Source organism: Cynoglossus semilaevis, chromosome 8 (genome assembly GCF_000523025.1).
Source record: "Cynoglossus semilaevis isolate Cse_v1.0 chromosome 8, Cse_v1.0, whole genome shotgun sequence".
NCBI lineage: Eukaryota > Metazoa > Chordata > Actinopteri > Pleuronectiformes > Cynoglossidae > Cynoglossus > Cynoglossus semilaevis.
Genome location: NC_024314.1, coordinates 11466195 through 11480121, shown reverse-complemented (window position 1 = coordinate 11480121; position 13927 = coordinate 11466195). Strand labels below are relative to the sequence as shown.

The 13927-nt window shown below is 40.5% G+C and overlaps 2 protein-coding genes across 5 annotated transcripts in view; one reads left to right on the top strand and one right to left on the bottom strand.

Moving 5' to 3' along the window:
* Positions 1 to 13927, bottom strand: part of LOC103382053 (ras-related protein Rab-26-like) — a 39296-nt gene that overhangs the window by 7488 nt on the left and 17881 nt on the right. For all 4 annotated transcript variants that reach the window (XR_001760453.2, XR_003050364.1, XM_017034788.2 and 1 more), the window contains exon 5: positions 6831 to 6883. Coding sequence is in view for 2 of the 4 variants with exons in the window: in XM_017034788.2 (XP_016890277.1) it covers positions 6831 to 6883 (53 nt within the window). In the remaining 2 variants the exon portion in view is untranslated. The remainder of the gene's footprint in view (positions 1 to 6830; positions 6884 to 13927) is intronic.
* Positions 1213 to 4585, top strand: LOC112487344 (uncharacterized). The gene is made up of 3 exons (XM_025057723.1): positions 1213 to 1350; positions 2061 to 3133; positions 3697 to 4585. Exons 2-3 carry the CDS (start codon positions 2068 to 2070, stop codon positions 3747 to 3749), a joined length of 1119 nt encoding a protein of 372 aa, XP_024913491.1. The 5' UTR covers positions 1213 to 1350; positions 2061 to 2067; the 3' UTR covers positions 3750 to 4585.

Genomic DNA, 13927 nt, shown 5'->3' with positions numbered 1-13927 from the left:
TTCAGTGCATCGTGTGAATTTCTATTTGAGCCAAGATCAAACAAATAGGCCAGTACAAACATGAACAGGTTACACAGAGTTTGAATATAACAATGAAAATTAACAAAAGTTAATAAGAAACAAAGACACATATTTCATCGGACAGCCTTCATTCATATACGAGCCAACACAGACCCCAGAGCAGTCTTTAATCCACTCGACGACATGAGAACCTGCCAATTACTCATGCAGCCTTGAACGCTCACAAGAGCTTGTGGGTGGATTAGGAGGAAGCGAGAGAAGCTTCCAAGCTGCTCAAACTTCAAACAGACTGGCTGTCAGCGTCAGAGTGTGCTCCAGTTCAAACAAGTGTAACAAGCACAGGAGGAGGACACGTGTACGTGTCGGCCTACATGTGATGGATTGTGACCTGGTGTTGGATTTAGAGCTTTAGAGCGCTCACTTTGGAGCTAACGCTTTGACCTTGTAGTACAGACACTAATCTCAAAGTTAGTTGAGGATTAATTCTTCATTGACGATGCTAAAAAAACAAAGGCATCAAAACATTACTTGGAAAAGGGACAGAAATATGAAAATGGTAAATAAAAGTTTCTTCACTAATAATAAAACAAAAGCAAGAAATGCCCCCAGATAATGTCACACCTCAATATGCATTTTTGCACATTATACATTTATGAAATTCAGTATATATATAGTATTTTTATATACATACAAATAGAATCATACGTGTGTGTGTGTATATTATGGTATATATATATACACAACATAATTCGTTTAACTTTGCACATTGGAATAGTTGTTGTTTTTTTTTCTCCACCTGTGTCGTTGTGTCCTTGCCTTGAACTATCGGCATGTAAATTAACAGAAACTGCAAAGAACCTCTCAACATAGTGAGAGGACAGGAAAAGACAACCCCACCCACTGACCCACAGCCACGCTTCATTGTGTCAATCTGTCTATTGTTTTTTGTTGTTGTTGTTGTTTTCAGCTCATTAACATCCTATACAGTTTAATTGTCTACTTCTAACATCAGTACGTGGTCACGTTGGCGTAGATTTGTGTTTTTTAACCTCTGTGTGAAATCTTTCGACATCTTGACTTCATGTGTTCCACAGAAGTGAACATGTCATACAGTACGTCACAGTGTTTTTCTTCCAGAAATAGGTGTTGATCGCCCGTGTCCACTGAGTCGGTGTGTATGTCAGTGTGAAAAAGTGTGCAACTGGTATGAGGAAGTTGTGGTCAGATCTGGGCAGCTGGGAGGGTAAGGCTTAGGGGTGTGGTGGTTATAAGAAAGAGTTAGGGGAAAAAGAAGTCAAAGAGATTTAGGAAGCACATACACCAGCAGAGGTAAACAACTTTTTAAATTCTGATAGATACTGTATATGTATAGTAATGATGTCATGTCCATTATAACTCAATTAACTTATTTTGGGGATCCGGACTTTAAAGTCATGAATTATTTTATTTAAAAAAGTAATATTTAAAACAGATTTACAAAATACAAAGGTAGAAAATATGCAAAATATGTTCGGGGTCACTTCAGAAAATGTTATCTTTGGAGTTTTGGTTGATTTTATGTTGTCTATATTCTGGATAGTCAAGTTATTTATTTAATTCTAATTAGAAGCTATCAAAACCCTTTGCTTTTTTTTTTGACTAATTTCTAGCTTTGCTCTTGGCTAATCCAAACTTTCTGGCCAGTTTGGCCAACTCTAGCCATCGTTCTACTCAATATTTACAGCTACAATGTTTGCTAATGCCAAAAGCAGCTATTTTTCAATTAACTCTGTTGCAGTATTTAAATGAATACATATCTGTTTTTATTGTATTTCAGTCCATTATCAAAATGTGCTGAAATATAACCAAATAGAATGGCACTTTTCTACTACAACAGAATGTGTTTTTGTGACTTTGTGAAACTTGTAGACGTTAAGTTTAGCATTTTAAGATAAAGCAGCTTGTTTTTGTCCACACGGGGATGTTGTGGCTTTGACCTTTATTGTGAAAGGTCTGGTTGCTAAGTATCACACACTGAGTGGCTCCCTCTGTTGTCACAGGTCAATCATGTTTCACAGCAAGATGAAGACAAACAGCATTGTTCCAGACACTAGCCATGCTAACTACGGACACATGAGAAAAACTGTGTCTCACAGTAATAACTTGAACCACAGAGTCAAAAACAGAGACAACGGTGTCCCAAAGCAACCAGAACCAGCTGTAAAACACAACCAAGAGCACAGAGAGCGCCACATGTTGGCAGTGTCCACCAACCGTGTGCAACCTAGGGGTCATCAACGTTGCCGGTCGGCTGACTTTTGCCAGTTGAGGACCTCGTCTCTTATTTTGGTGAAGAAAAACAAGAAAGAGCCTCAACTTCCTGAGAGAGGAGCATCGCTGCGTCTCCCTCCCACAACATCCTTTTCATCATTCAAACGCTACTCCTGTCCTCCGTTGGACATCTCTAGCATGCCATGCGAGTCTCTGTCCTCCTCTTCCCGGTCCTCCAGCTCCTCCAACTGCCTGTGTTACTCCTCTCCTCCTCCCCTACCGACGACAGTCATCACCGGCCATGACCCTGAAGGCTGGAAACTGCGACTCAAGCCCACTTCCACCTCCTACAGGGCCCACACTAGGAGGCTGTCTTTGCAGATCCCACTGCCTGTCGTACCTTCTGAGCCCACACCTATTTCCACCTCAACCTCCAAACCAGACCATCATCTGAGAGAAGAGGCTGAAGGGAAAACCAAACCACCTTTAAAGCCTAAACCTGTCCATCGGCACTACTCAGACTCAGCCGTGGTCAGACCTCTTCCTGCGCTGACGCTCGCGGAGCTCCGTGCTGTGTGTCTGCGTCCAGTCACTCATTCACAAGAGTCTGACAGCGTCTTCAGTGAGCCGCCCGTGGAGGACATGAAGGAGAAAACTCTGCAGAGAAAAATACCACCTCCTGTTCCAGAGAAAACCCTCATGGCCAGACAAATTGCCCGACTGATGGCACTCGCACACAGGTGCCGCACGATTATTTCAGACATGACTGAAGGAGAAAACATCTACAGCACAGTGACCAAGCCTAAACTCAGACGACCACCTCTGGTTAAGGACCCTGGTGATCTAAGGACCATAAAATCAGGCAAGTAGTCCTCTCAAAATCATCTCTCCAGTGACAGAGTGCTGTAAAAAAGACAGGTGGACATTTGAAGGTTCAGCTAAAATACTAGATGCAGATTGGAATGATAATGGAATTTTTTTTAGGATTCGAAAACTTGCAGTGTATGTTTGTCTCAACATCCAAAATCAAAATATTTGCCAATAATTTTGATACAGCAGCATCATGGACATTCAGCTGAAGTTTCCAGTTTTTGGTCTGTATGCACTGGGTTTTTTTACACAATTTTAAAAGGTGTCATCACTTGACCTGTAATAGTTGTATGTATAAGTTTGACTTTGACAATATTCCCCTACAGTTGTTTTTGTTGAACAAACGTGTTTAGTAAAAAGTAAATTAAATTCAGAATTCAAATTAAATTTGGTGAAGAGAAGTACGAGGGGAGAAAACAGTCTGGAGTTTGTTTGTAGATGCTAGTCTTTGACTCTAATTCACTTCTGATTGATTTACTGACCGATGTTAACAGGAGAGGAGGCGGAGCTTCAGAGTGTACATCGATGCTAACAAGGTTTTCTATGTTCCCGCAGAGCCACGTCCTGAGAACAGTTGCACCGTTGGCTTCTCTTGCAGAGAACTGTGAGAGACGACCCAGTAACCGACACTCGTGGCTCCAGTCAAGGCTCCTCTGCTGCTACTACAGCAGCAATAACAATGAAGAATTATCGTCCAACATGCTGCTGTGTTGTTTTTGTCGTTCTGCCTCTGCTGACTCTCTAAATGGTTGTTGTGTAAAAATGTGACTCAGCTCTTTTCAAATGTGATGTGGGCTGGTGTGTAGGAAGAATACAAGTGTGCAGATGGAGCAGTTCCTGGTGATGGAGACCATAAATTACTGCAATTTACTTTTTTACTCCAGCCTGTACAGTACAGTGTGTAAACTTTGTTCTGTTTGTCTTTGTGACCGTACGTTTTCACTGTTGGGCCTCGAACCCCCGACATTTGGCCCCTGACTGGGTTTAAATGTCGCCCTTGAGGTATATCTTCATTATTTACTTCCAATGGTGTTGATTATTATTACTTTTTAATAGCTTTAACGGGTTATATAAATATATATAAACATGTACATTTCCTGTTTTCTTTTGTTGCCCTCATTTGAGTTTGAGACCCTTGGTCTACAGTTGATACGAGTATAAACAGCCGTGTTTTTTTACTTTGTACAATTATTTTAACCTCCTGGAAAACAAACTGGTCAGCATTTGTATTGCTTACTTATTTCAAACTCTCTCTGATTGGTGAGTAATATATTTTATATTGTAGATGTGTTTTTATGTTATTTTGCTTTTTTTACTGTTAACAGATTTTCTCAGCTAACCTTCATTTTACGATAGTTTTCTGCCGAGTCATTTCTAATCAGTTTTGTTCATTTTCAGCTTATCCTACAAGTTGCCTATTTAGAAATAAAGTTTTTTTTTTTTCAAACTGCATTGATTACTGGTCCACAACACACCAGGAGTTCCCTAGTTTCAGTTTGTTGCTTTCAGTTTTGATGGACACCCACGAAGCCTCTCTACCGTCAGTCATTATAGAACAGGGGAACAGTGTGAGAAAAGATGAATCTCACTTTCTCCAGGCTGCTACTAAAACTGCCAAGAAAAGACCTGGTTCTCAGGAGAAGAAGCCATCACTGTGAAGTGGGCACAAAATCTTTAAAATAATTTATGATACTTTTTTGTCTGTACTTTCTATGGTTTTGTTATTTCTAAGAAGCCGATATCTTTGTCTGACTTTTTGAATAAGCTATCTCCAGCTCTGCTCAATTATTTCTAGAAGTTCCTTTAGCTAAAAAACTGAAATTTCAAAAAGCTGCAGACGCTCACATCCATCACTGTGGTCAATGCCAAGCTTTAAAAGCTATTTTCTTTCCTCAATGTACTTTTTATGCAAGACCTCCCTCCCTATCTCCACCAGCCTCTCAGAGATAATGGCACTATTAAATAGTTCATATTTCAGCAGAATATAAAGTGGAGAAAGTGTTAAGTGATTTTGAAAAAGAGAGAAAAGGTTTTGCAGTTAGCTGACAGAGTCTTTTGATACGAACTGCCGGACGTCAAACACAGGCTGGAAGCAGCGCTGCAGGCAGGTGATCTGCAGAGCTGCACCACATCTGACGTAAACACACAAACAAAGAGGAGCACGCCGCGTGCTCACACATCAGAAGTAGACAACACTACGTAACTTTGGCACAACTCGGGCCAACAGCACAGGCAGTCAACTTTTGTCCTCAGCAGCTCATAATTCATAATTAATAACATTAGCAACAGCTAAAATATGCTAATTAAAAAAACACAAGTCTGCAAGAAAGGAGCATCTGGCATTTTTTTGCAGTAACAGTTCATCATCAAGTTTTAAATGCAAATCCCATTCATCACTCCCTGTTGCTGAAGTCAATAATTTGACCCCAAACTACACTGTATATAATGTTAAAGTTGAATGATCTAATTTGGTGGAAACAGCTTGGAAACATGTAGGAGTGGAGGAGATGCTGCTCTGAAAGACTTCCTCAGCATCAGTGGTTCTCTATCCACAGCCTACAACCTTGACACACGCATTGTGACTGTGACAGTAAAACCATGAGGGGGCAGCACAGAGAACGCTCAGGTCTTCATTAGAATGAGGGTCAAAGGTGAAGGGCAGGTGTCATTTAGGAGTGGAGTGGTATGACTCATCTTCAGTCCAAACAGTCCTTCAGTGTGGACACGTGTCGGAGCTCGGCACACTGATTTCTATTTACTCTCTGTGTGAATCTGTGCAGCAGCAACAACAACAACAATAACCAGAACATCCTTCTTTGCTGCAAAATCCTTGTCTGTGATTTTAAGAACTTTTTCCCCAGCGTGGCTTGTGACCCCGTGTGTGTTTGTCAATACACTCAGTCCATGTGGTAATTTAAAAAAATCACGTCCGTTTTCCATCATGTTGAGACAGATTGTTCTGTGCGTCTTTCTTTGTTAGATTGTTACGTCCTCCTGTTTAAGATAGAAGCAGACCACTATGTTGAATTTATGTTAGTTCTTCAAATGTGAACGTGACTAATTGATTAGAGAGAAAACAATTAATGACCAGTTACAGAACTACTTAAGAATTTAGTGTACGAATGCACATCCAGGCTGAACAGCACTAATTAATATTGATTTAAAACAACAAAGTCAAAGCTTGACACGCGGGTGTGTGTGTTGCTGCACACTCTACTGAAGAACAGGAGTGCCCTTTGACCCCTCCACCTGGATGAACAGTGTTTTCTCCACTCTCTGTGTTTTTTTTTGCTTTAGCATCAGAGCTAAAGTCATCAAATAGAAGCTGTTAAATGTGAATTGTTTCTTTGCACACACACACACACACACATACACACACGTGTGTGTTGTGTGCTTGCAAGTGTGCTCAACATTTGCACACCCACTGACTTCTCTTCCCACGCCTCAGGTGCGACAGATGGCTGCAGATCATACCTTCATACCTGTTCTGACAGGATTGCCTGCTAATTCCTACTGGTTGGAATTAATGGGAGAATAAAGTCTCTGGAAAATGCAATATTGAAGTTATTCTAACACTTGATATCTGGCACCACCACAACACTCTTTTAATGCATTTACTATAAAGCAAATAAACAATGACAAGAGAAAAATCATTTAAGAGACAGAGTAAAGGCCTGATTGGTCCTTACCCTGATGTTGTCAAAGGATGCTTTGTTGGTGACATCATACAGAAGAAGAAGAGCTGTGGGGACAGAGGGACACACATGTCATTTTAGGTTTTAAAAAAATCCATGTCAAACAATTTAAAGAGTATATTATATACTGTTCATATATATGTGTGTGTGTGTGTGTGTGTTGTGTGCTTTTCTTCCTCTATTCTTCCTTTGTTCTACTTTTCCATTTCAGATCATTTCAAGTTAAAAACACATGCGTCTACTTATAACTTCCGTGCCTCTGGCAGTGAATAAAGTTTTAAAGCAGGAAAAACAAAGGAATGAAAATGTAGGTTAGCGCCGAAACATACTTTAGGGCTATACTGTGAGGTTTATTAAATATTTATAGATAAGTTCAGCCAGAGCTTTAGGTGTTTCACACGAGGAGGGAAAAATTGATGCAGAGAAAATTGTTCCCACCGTGAGTTGAAGTGCTGAGCTTTTCTTATTCAGCGTGGCAATTAGCAGCATCGCACCTGACAACGTAGGTGAAGGTGTGAATCCTAATTACCTCCAACCTCAGCCAGCGGAGAATTTCACCTCGGGAGTTCGGAGCAGAGGACGCGCGGTATAAACCGGCATCAGGTTGTAAAGAAATCCCATTGCACCTACGGAGGTGAGCCTGGCTAATGTTCTGAGCTGGATCACCTCACCAGGACAGGTCATTCCCACTCCCGGTCTCCTACTTCCTCCTCCAGTACATCCAGACCCATTCATCTTTACTAACAAGTACACAGCACTCTCCATCTCAGGTCAAATTCAAGCACTTTTCAAGCACTTTCAACGTCTATTTCCAAACCTTTCCAGCCCCCTGGTAGCTTTTGGCTGTTACTCACCATAAATCTGATCTAGTTTGACTTTGTTGTGATTAGCTTAAAGCTCTTCTGAGGCAAGCATTTAGTTTGTTTTTTGCAAAAGTTTCCATCAATCATACAGACTCTCCGCAACTCAGCTACATGCAACCAACTTTTCACCAATGAATTTCACATTAGCTCCTGCACATGTGTTTGTCATTCAAGCCCCTGGTGGCTGTTTAATGAACTTGTGATGAAATTACACAGAGAGGGAGGAGAAAAGGAGAGAAAGATGGAGGAGGAGGAATTAAACCCTGGTCAAATACCACAGCTCCTTTAACCCAGTTACATCAGATGCTGAGAGAGGAGAAAACAAACAAATCTGATGAACTTTCTCACAGGGCTTTTCTCACAGGTATAAACACAGTTGCTGTGAAAAAGAAAAAAAAAGGTGGAGGAAAATAAGGTGAAAAAATGAAGAAAAGTTGAGTGAGAAAAAAAAAACAGACAACACTGTGATCTCACAGAGAGAGAAGGTTCAGTGAAAGGCTGATGCAGAGCTGGAAATTATCAGCACACTGTGTCAGACAGGATTCAAAATCCACACAACAAAGGATTGGTAAATAAATCAAATGAAAATATGAGGGTTGTCAGATTACAAATGGAAGAGCAGAGGGCTACAACAACCCCTTTATGCAACCTGCCGTTAATTAACAGCATCTACATTTATAACTACCGCAGGTTCAACTCCCTCAGAGGTAAACGCTGAGGAGAAACTGTTGATAGAGGGCTACTTCAAGGTGAAACAAACATCTTAAAGTTAAAACACAAATAGCTCCAAAATACCATGGAAATAAAACACGGAATATTCTTCTCTATATTATTCTGTATATATTTGGAAATTTCAAATTCTTAGCTATAAACTACATTTAACTAATACATTAACTTAAATTAATTAAACAGCAATTAAAGAAATAAAAAAACGTTTTACCATTTAACTTTAATTGACCTTAAACATTTAGGCATACACAAAACAGTTTTATTCTTGTTTGATTCTACAGGGAAAAGGACAGAGTTAATAATTATATTTTCTTTTGCTGTAGGAACGACAAAAACCAAAAAACAAACATCTGACCTCGAAAAAAGGAAAGAAATTACTGTAACTACAACAAAGGATGGAGTGAAAGTTCAGAAAATTGCAAAATATGATTATTAATGTTGTTGTTTCCCAAATTTACCAAGGGTGAAACAAGAAAATAGAGCAAAATATCAATAAGATGTTGCACTCAAATAAATTGAACCCCAGAAAACCTTGGTTTTATTTTCAGACACACATACTCTAAGTTGAACTCTGGTGGGTGATCTGAAAATGATGCCTTAAGTTTGACACATGTAGTAGGACTAGCATCTGATGTAAAACAATGAACCACTAACCCTTCTGTTGTGTAGTCACAACAACCCCTTTATGCAACCTGAAACCTTAATTAACAGCTTCTACATTTATAACTACCGCAGATTCAACTCCCTCTGAGGTAAACGCTGAGGAGAAACTGTTGATGAGTTGATGTAAGGCTCCAGCCTCAGGAGTTGAGGTTCAGCACTCAGAGCTCAGCTCCGACCAAGGTGTTTAGAAGCCTCTCCTGGCACGAGCGTGAATGAAAATGTGAGTTATGACAGATGCTGGAATTAAAATGCGGTTTCCCACCCGCTGATTTGCATTCAGACTCAAGAAGGTTGCCAGAATTCTCCATCAGGTTGAAAATTGCAGCCAGCGGGTCGTCAGCAGTGACTCGTCTGCCTCGTTAAAGGTGGCGATGACTACAGGCCGTTAAGAAAAGCAAGGAATGAAATGTTTACGTCGTCTTCGTTTCTACCGTTTAGAGAAGTTGCCGTTGCAGCACTGTAGGGATAAACAACGGAGGAGCGCGACGTCACCACCACCAGTGTCTCATCCTTCACGATCAATCCCACAGCTCCCAAAGGGTTCCCATTCTGTGAATCCAATACTGTCAAAAGGCACGAGGACATTTCCCCGGCGTCCACACAGGGGCCGCTAAACCCACTCATACATGAGACGGTTGTGAGAATAAAGATGCAGAGCAGAAAGACTGAGGTTTGAAGGTGTGATGTTGAACAGAGTGTATTAACTCCCATGAGCCTCCTCTCAAAGGTGGCTTTGAATGTGACCTTGGAAAGCTGTGTATGTGCTTGTACTCTATGAGGACACACAGTATCTGGTTTTAGGTAGTTTGGAGTCAGAAAGAACTTCAGTGTCAGAGGTCACTGTGATTCAAGACATACTCTATAAAATAAGGTCATTTTTAAGTTGTTGGTCTAATTGGTGTCTGGGTCTTGAACAGCGTCCCACTCGCTAAATCTAGCCACTCGTGGGTGATGTGCTGGCTGTCCATCAGTCCATAATAAGAAAAGCTTTTCAAGAACGTCTGAATTTTTTCCCTCATTATCCTCATTTTTAATGACTAGAAAATGGACCATTCATTTTCCAGGTTTTTTAGGACCCGTGTGGAGCAGGTCCTGAAAAGTACCATAGGACTGTTTGTCTTACAATCAATGTCTCCTGTTGCAAAGCGATAAACAGGAAGACTTATACAGGTCTACACCCACTAACCCTCCAACACAGAGTGAGGCAGCGTTACCTGAACACAAACTCCACTTCCTTTTCCTCTAATTACTCTTCTTCACGTGCCGCCCATCAACTGCCAGACTCAGTTCTTGCACTAATTGCGCTCTAACCTTTTATTCTACCTTCACTGTCTCCACATAAGCTGATTTGTGCCGCTTGTCTTTTGTCTCCACAGTAATTTCAGGCCTCAGTCAACCTGGGGAGCACTTGTGTTTGTGAGTCTCGTCCTCTAACGGCTCTTTTCCTCTGGCTGTCCTGTCGTCCTTTCTTGGTTTGATGGATTCATTTATCGCTCCTCATCTATTTCCCTGACTCTCCTCTTCGTCCTGTCTGGCCTGGAATTTTTTTTTAACTAAATCGTGGTTTTTGAAACTGGAACACTGCAGGTTTAAGTCATAAGTTCCAGATGCATACCACACTTTCAGGTCAAAACATTAAATGTGACCCATTCTTTACCTGCACCACATTCAGACTGACTCCCAGCTGCCCCCTGTTGTTACTTTCTCTTTGCTTCCCCTCCTTTATAATGGTTCACTACACGCTGAGGAAATGACAGGCTTCTGTTCAGGAGAAGAAGGTGGTCAGGACCCAGCTGGACACTCGCAGCGCCCTCTATACCAGATGGGCCGGGTGGACTGCACAGAGCCCGCTGCAGCAACTGGCTCATTTGTACTGAACCACCATGCTCTCCCATTAATGGCTTAATGACAAGTCAGGACCTGGGCCAAAGACGAGTAAAACAAACAGCAGGGCAGAGCAACACTTCAGTCAGATCCTTGACTCTGTCAGTTAACATCCAGCTAATGAGACCAACGCATTCTCTTTGTTTAAACAATAAAAAAAGAACTGTGTGGAGCTGTGGAAGTGTTGCTGCGTTGACTCAATTAAACTAACAGATGAATGGCAGTAAACTGTGGCGTCACATAAATCCAGTCCTCTGCAGAAAGTGATTCATACGTTTTTAGCAAGCGCCATCTGCAGGTGATAAAACATCAGTAACTCAACATCTAATTGAGAGAGAGTGGATACATTTGTGTTTATTATTAAATTGACTTTATGAAGGTTGTCTCTTTTAAAATGATAAAATCGGAAGTCAAACATTAAACATCTCTAGCGATGTTTATGGACAAAAAAAAAAGTAAATCTACAGTTACTGTACCGCATCAGTTAGCTACAGTTACTGTACCGTTTCCAACGCATTCTCTTTGTTTAAACAATAAAAAAAGAACTGTGTGGAGCTGTGGAAGTGTTGCTGCGTTGACTCAATTAAACTAACAGATGAATGGCAGTAAACTGTGGCGTCACATAAATCCAGTCCTCTGCAGAAAGTGATTCATACGTTTTTAGCAAGCGCCATCTGCAGGTGATAAAACATCAGTAACTCAACATCTAATTGAGAGAGAGTGGATACATTTGTGTTTATTATTAAATTGACTTTATGAAGGTTGTCTCTTTTAAAATGATAAAATCGGAAGTCAAACATTAAACATCTCTAGCGATGTTTATGGACAAAAAAAAAAGTAAATCTACAGTTACTGTACCGCATCAGTTAGCTACAGTTACTGTACCGTTTCAGTTAGCTACAGTTACTGTACCGTTTCAGTTAGCTACAGTTACTGTACCGTTTCAGTTAGCTACAGTTACTGTACCGTTTCAGTTAGCTACAGTTACTGTACCGTTTCAGTTAGCTACAGTTTTCAGTTAGCTACAGTTACTAGTTAGCTACAGTTACTGTACCGTTTCAGTTAGCTACAGTTACTGTACCGTTTCAGTTAGCTACAGTTACTGTACCGTTTCAGTTAGCTACAGTTACTTTAGTGCTACAGTACTGAAGGACAAAGGACGTTTGGCCACAAATAGTTCTAAAGCGTCCTGCGTGCAAGGACGGAGTTTGTGAGCTAGAACAGGGTTGAGACATCAGAACTCAGGCTGGACGGACGGCCTGTCCTTGATCCAACCCCTCTATAACTCAACTTAACAGGTTGAGTTATAGAGGAATAAAAATATGCTAAGGTTGATTTCCCAACAAAACATTTTTCATCGGCCACCATTATTATTTCATCACTGGGAATTGATTTTTGAATACATCAATGAAAGCCCTCGCTATTTGTGTCTTGAAAATATTAATTAAATTAATTTTATTTATGGAACTGTTTCCTTTACAATGAATCATGTTTATGATACAGATCCAAGACAAAAAGAAACTATTTTTCTTTTCTCCCTCCACTCCCCCCCGACATATTGACTCCCACCTGCTATTACTCAGAACACTCTCATCAGCCAATTGGCAAATTGCAGAGCGTGACTCATTAGTTCACAAGTTTTGACAGCCTTTCTTGACAGCTGTATTTGACCTGAAGCCTGCCTCCTGGTGCTGCCTGTCAGAATGAATGAGCTATAGTAGAAAGGCAGCAGCAGACGGACAACAGCCAGGAGGAGGAGGAGGAGGAGACGATGCTCTCAGACTCTGTGGGTGAGTTGTTGAAGATCAGCAAGGGTTAACTGTAGCACTCACAGAGATGAGTCGCTCTGGAAGCTAGCCAAGCACACACACACACACACACGTAGACATACACACAGAGTACCTAATACATTCTATAGCTCTGATGTTTAAAACCACAGTTCTTTCAAAGACCAAACAGCCTGATCTGTGATGTCACAGGAGACTTTGACCTATCACGTGACGGTTTCTTTTTTTTTTTTCATTTAAAGTCATTTTGATGCAACTACTGCAACTGTAACATCATAACCAACCTATGACATAAATGTTCAACATGAACATAAGTAACAGTTGGTTAGCCTAGTGCCATCTCAGTGACTGAGATGTGATTGTATTTCACCTAAATGGTTTTGAGTATGCTGCAAAAAAACAACAACAAAAAAAAACAACATTCAAGGCTTAGCCAGTTTTTCTTTTTTTTTTAAGAACTATTTAATTTTTAGTAAAACTGACTGTGACAGCCTGATCAAATAGGTTGGAGTTTGGAGAGAATTCTTCTGACATTGTATCCTATATCAATAGAATTCTATATCCTAATATTCCTCCAATAATCATGTGTCCTTTATCATCATAAGAAGGGGACAAATTGAATCAGATATCCAAATAGATTTGGATATCTGCTAAAACAATTCAAAGTCAATGGTGAAAAATGAAATGGAGCTGCTCCAGTGTTTAGATTCTGACATCTAAAGAAGCAGTGTTTTTTTTTGTTTGTTTATCATTTAACTATAAAAAAACCATAAAAGCAGCAAACATCACAGATACATGGAATAATGAAAAACATATTCATTATTCGTATATCTACCAACCAGCGAGCGGAAAACTAAACTTCAGTCTAAAAACTTTTGTTTGTTGTCATTGTCCCCAATGATTCTGATTCTGCCCCTCACTCTCTGTACACAACGGTACCAGAACACACATACAGAACATTCACAGCCACCAGCAGCTACGATGCTACGCTATATGCTACTGAACACTTTCAAAGTCAGAATAATGCATGTGAGTGTGTGTTCCACCGGCTCATTCAGGTTGGCCTGGGGCACACACTGCTGTTTATATTCACAAAACACACACACACACACACACACTTGCTGGAATTACTTTTTACCTAGCTCCACACAAAAGCCGCCCCCCC

Bases quoted from the DNA above. Each gene is read 5' to 3' on its own strand.
- LOC112487344 (XM_025057723.1), top strand. From the start codon at position 2,068: ATGTTTCACAGCAAGATGAAGACAAACAGCATTGTTCCAGACACTAGC. The intron at 3,134-3,696 runs GCAAGTAGTCCT...ATGTTCCCGCAG, and splicing joins TCTAAGGACCATAAAATCAG to AGCCACGTCCTGAGAACAGT.